The sequence below is a fragment of the Austrofundulus limnaeus genome, unplaced genomic scaffold, assembly GCF_001266775.1.
Source record: "Austrofundulus limnaeus strain Quisiro unplaced genomic scaffold, Austrofundulus_limnaeus-1.0 Scaffold1378, whole genome shotgun sequence".
Classification (NCBI taxonomy): Eukaryota; Metazoa; Chordata; class Actinopteri; order Cyprinodontiformes; family Rivulidae; genus Austrofundulus; species Austrofundulus limnaeus.
Genome location: NW_013953780.1, coordinates 45,436 through 50,496, shown reverse-complemented (window position 1 = coordinate 50,496; position 5,061 = coordinate 45,436). Strand labels below are relative to the sequence as shown.

Here is a 5,061-nt window from a genome sequence, read left to right as displayed (position 1 = left end):
GTTTTAAACTATTATATTCCCACTGAAAAAAATACTTTTACACAAACTGTTAATAAGAACAGAACCAAAGAACTAAAACCTCTCCTTAATTCAAAATATTATAAATTATTTTTAAAAATAGCATTTGAAACAGCATTAATGATTAAAATTTAAACGCATTAGCACTGTAGAGCTTCCTGTAAGTAAAATGGCTGCACAGTCAGGTGCTTCCTTTGACCTTTCCAGGAAAACAGACGTACCTGTAGTAATCCAGCATGACACGGTTGGGCGTCTCATTATTGCATAAACACACGTGATGATAGAGCTGTGCAAGCTCCTCYCTCAGGGTCACCAGCTCGTCCTGAGCTGCATTCAAAGCCCCCTGACTCTCCCTGGCAGTCGACTGAGCTGCCTGCAGTTCCAACTCAAGCTTAGATATCTGAAAAAAGAACATTTAAGAAAGGTTGAGGCTAAACAGATTACAGCCGTTCTAGATAAAAACATCTTGAATTGTTCCTAGGCAGGCTTCTGTGACGCTCAGTCTACTGAAACAGCTCTTGTAAGAGTCTCCAGTAACATTTTGACACAAAGAGAATGCTCTGTAATGCTCATGTTGGATCTGCCTGCAGTTTATGATGCCWGTGAACATCCCATTTAGCTTAAATGGTTGAGTGTATCTAGAGATCTAGAGATGTGATGTTTGCAAACGATCTGAGTTGGTCGAACAGTTCCTTAAAAGGAGCGGCTGGAACCAAGTTGCAGGCAGTAAACTAGCCGTTTGCAATTAATTTTTTTAACTCCTCATAATATTTTTAATTTTTCCTCCTTAACCACAGAGACAATCGCTCCTCCTTTCACCTTTTCGTGGAAAACAGACAGGAGGTGGTGTGCAGTGGCTCAAGGGGGATGGGGAGGGAGTATGGCATATGTAATGATCAAGATCAAGATCCCTTCAAAGAGCCATTCATCCCTTGAGGTCCCGTTTTCCGGACCCACTAAGCCCCAGATTCTCAGACACACTGGCTGTGTCTCAYTTCATTGGCTGCATTCCTCATGAGTGCGCATTTGCCCACAAAATCTTGGAAATCAAGAATGCATCCAAGTATTCTTCCTGGCCAAGGATATCCCAGGATCTAATGTGCCGAAAGCAGAAACGAAGATGGTGGAGGTTATTTTATTTTTTTGCCCCCTTTTTTTTCACCAAGTCGGCGTAGTTTGAAAATTCATCACGGACCAAAGAATTTGTTTTTAAAATGTAAATTTAGCAACAGCTGAGGAAATTCATGCCGCAATAAGATGTTAAATAAAATGCAACTACAAGTACTGATACTGGAGRTAAACCCAAATTATTATGTTTTCGGTTGCGTATGTCTGTCTGTCGGTCAGTCTGTGGACAGCCTTACTCAAAAACGTGTGGACGGATTGTCATGACATTTACAACACGTGCATACTAGCACACGTAGCACACCATTAAATGTTGGTGATGTTTCGGATCACGATGCGGACACAGGATTATTTCTTTTAATTSGAGCGYATCAGCCAGAAGTTGCGAGCTCCRCCAGCCCTGCACAGAACTTCAGGAARGTGTTGCTAGGTTAAGTGAATAACAGAGAAGACYCGGGCGCAACCYAGCCGAARCTGGTACCGGCCCACGAGCTGAACCACCGGTCCCCCGCCCGTCATCTGCGCACAGTGGTTCACWTCAGCCCCTGAACCACRGGCCCAGACGCAGGTCAGAGGGCCGGTGGTTCAGTCCGTGAACTGGCCCACAAGCTGGAGTGAACCACCAGTCTGATACGCGCGATTCATCTGCGCAGGGCGAGCGCGACATCAAGTAGGGATGTTGACATTTCGTCAGCAGCTGCTGCCATTTTCTTCCCAAACTGCTGTGAGCAGATTTTGCAAGGCTGCTCGGTGCGTTTGCTCCTCCTGCTTCATTATTTCCACGAATTTCAACAAAGCGTGCCGACGTCAGGTAGTTAGCTACAGCCTCGTCTTCCAGTTTAATTTTTGTTGATGCGTTTTGAAGAGACAGTTTTTTGAAAATAGGATCAAAGTCAATCACCCGAGTTTTTTTAGTGACTCCTTAAATAAATAAGTTGCCGTGAAGAACATTATTTTATCTGCCCTTGTTCCTAATTTGATGATTTGAAACTTCGAAGTATGTTTTTTTAAATCTGGAATAGCGCTTGTTAGTAAAGTGTGTTGATGCTCGTCTTCATCACCTGACACATTTAACACGCTGTCATTGGTTGAGGAGCTTTGTTTACAAAACAGATGTCCACATGGTTTTTAAATTGTTTTAATTTCCTTACTTTCTAAGACACATTAAGTTGATTTGATACTACAGTTTGCCTTGTAATGTTATTTTATACCTTTTCTGCTACTTTTGATTTGGCTATTATTAAGTTTTATTAGTTTTGTGATACAAGATGCTTCCTACAAAACCAGAATGTGAATCTTTTCCTAAAATTTCACAGTGATATCTTCAACACTGAGGAAGTTATGAGCAAAAATAGATAAGAACCAGGTGAAATGGTCACAAAGGCCCCATTGGTTCTGCTGTGAACTGCAGCAAGAAAACATGCACTGATTTCACCTAAAACATCAATAACTTCCCTCGATCATCACATGATTTTGGTGTTATTTTGTATGGTTTGTAATGTTCTTTTGGAATCCGCTGTCAGATTTAATATTGGCGTAGGATTAAAAATTTATCCACATCCCTACATCAAGGAGCGACAGGTTTTGGAGCGCTGATGTTTTTCTGGATCTGTTACGCTCCAAACTATGACATATCAAATAACTTCTCTACCTCTCCTCAGCACCGGTCAGGCCAATCATACCGCACAGCTGATTTGCGCTGCAGGGTGCCACCTGAGCTGATGATGAAGAGCTGAGATCAGGAAAATTAGTCCCAATAACCCTAGGCGGGCTGCTAAAGCAAACAGTGGCGCTTATTAAAAACTAAAAATTCACAAAATAAGAAATGCCTTGTCCCTGTTAGTGCTGCATAAATTAAATCTCTTGTCTCTGGCATCCAGCAGAGAGATGCACAGTGCAGCAGCTCTAACAGGGCCGAGCGGCTTCAAACAGAAAACTTCTCCCATAAAGCTCAGCCTGACAACAAATCAGCTGTTTACCTCAGAAGACGAATTTGAAAAGTCTTCCAGCTAGATCTAACAGAGATGTGCAGNGAACTGGCCCACAAGCTGGAGTGAACCACCAGTCTGATACGCGCGATTCATCTGCGCAGGGCGAGCGCGACATCAAGTAGGGATGTTGACATTTCATCAGCATCACTCCTTGATGTTGACATTTTGGGGGCGGCTGTGGTGTAGTGGTAGAGCAGCCGGCTTGGGACCTGAAAGTCTTAGGTTAGACTCCCCACCATGCCCACATGTCGTGGTGTCCTTGAGCAAGACACCTAACCCTAACTGCAAGACACCTAACCCTAACTGCTCCCCGGGCGCCTCACATGGCTGCCCGCTGCTCCACTTGGGTGTGGATGGGTCAAATGCAGAGCACAATTTCATCATTGTGTGGAAACATACACTGATGACAAATAAAGCACCTTTACTTTACTTTAGCAACTGCTGCCATTTTCTTCCCAAACTGCTGTGACCAGATTTTGCAAGGCTGCTCGGTGTGTTTGCTTGTAATTTCCTCCTTTCATTATTTCTACGAATTTCAACAAAGCGTGCCGACGTCAGGTAGTTAGCTACAGCCTCGTCTTCCAGTTTAATTTTTGTTGATGCGTTTTGAAGAGACAATTTTTTGAAAATAGGATCAAAGTCAATCACCCGAGTTTTTTTAGTGACCCCTTAAAGAGATAAGCTGCCATGAAGAACATTATTTTATCTACCCTTGTTCCTAATTTGATGATTTGAAACTTTGAAGTATGTTTTTTTAAATCTGGAATAGCGCTTGTTAGTAAAGTGTTTTGACGCTCGTCTTCATCACCTGACGCATTTAACATTGGTTGAGGAGCTTTGTTTACAAAACAGATGTCCACATGGTTTTTACATTGTTTTAATTTCCTTACTTTCTAAGACACATTAAGTTGATTTGATGCTCCAGTTTGCCTTGTAATGTTATTTTATACCTTTTCTGCTACTTTTGATTTGGCTATTATTAAGTTTTATTAGTTTTATGATACAAGATGCTTTCTACAAAACCAGAATGTGAATCTTTTCCTAAAATTTCATGGTGATATCGTCAACACTGAGGAAGTTATGAGCAAAAATAGATAAGAACCAGGTGAAATGGTCACACATTGGTTCTGCTGTGAACTGCAGCAAGAAAACATGAGCTGATTTCACCTAAAACATCAATAACTTCCCTCATACTTCAGATCATCACATGATTTTGGTGTTATTTTGTATGGTTTGTAATGTTCTTTTGAAATCCGCTGTCAGATTTAATATTGGCGTAGGATTAAAATTTATCCACATCCCTACATCAAGGAGCGACAGGTTCTGGGGCTCTGATGTTTTTCTGGATTCATTGTGCTCTGAACTATGCCATATCAAATGACTTCTCTACCTCTCCTCAGCACCGGTCAGGCCGATCATACCGCACAGCTGATTTGCGCTACAGGGCGCCACCTGAGCTGACGATGAAGAGCGGAGATCAGAAAAATTAGTCCCAATAACCCTAGGCGGGCTGCTAAAACAAACAGTGGCGCTTATTAAAAACTAAAAACTCACAAAATAAGAAATGCCTTGTTCCTATTAGTGCTGCATAAATTAAATCTCTGTTTGTCTCTGGCATCCAGCAGAGAGATGCGCAGTGCAGCGGCTCTAACAGGGCCGAGCCGCTTCAAACAGAAAACTTCTTCCATAAAGCTCAGCCTGACAACAAATCAGCTGTTTACCTCAGAAGACCAATTTGAAGTCTTCCAGCTAGATCTAACAGAGATGCGTGGTGCTCCAGCTCGTGATTTCACTGTGGAACATCACCTGTCCGTCACCAGGGGCGCAACAAGTGGGGGTGGCCATGGGGGGCTGTGCCCCACCAGTTTTAACCTCTTGAGTCCCAAGCTTTGTGCTTATTTAAATATTTCCCAGCTATATAAGATTA

At 42.5% G+C, this 5,061-nt stretch overlaps 1 protein-coding gene across 1 annotated transcript in view; it reads right to left on the bottom strand.

Moving 5' to 3' along the window:
* Nucleotides 1–5,061, bottom strand: part of LOC106535182 (protein bicaudal D homolog 1) — a gene marked incomplete at its 5' end in the record, with an annotated part of 42,835 nt that overhangs the window by 4,337 nt on the left and 33,437 nt on the right. The window contains 1 exon segment of the mRNA XM_014032124.1: nucleotides 240–418. Within this exon segment, the coding sequence (XP_013887578.1) occupies nucleotides 240–418 (179 nt within the window).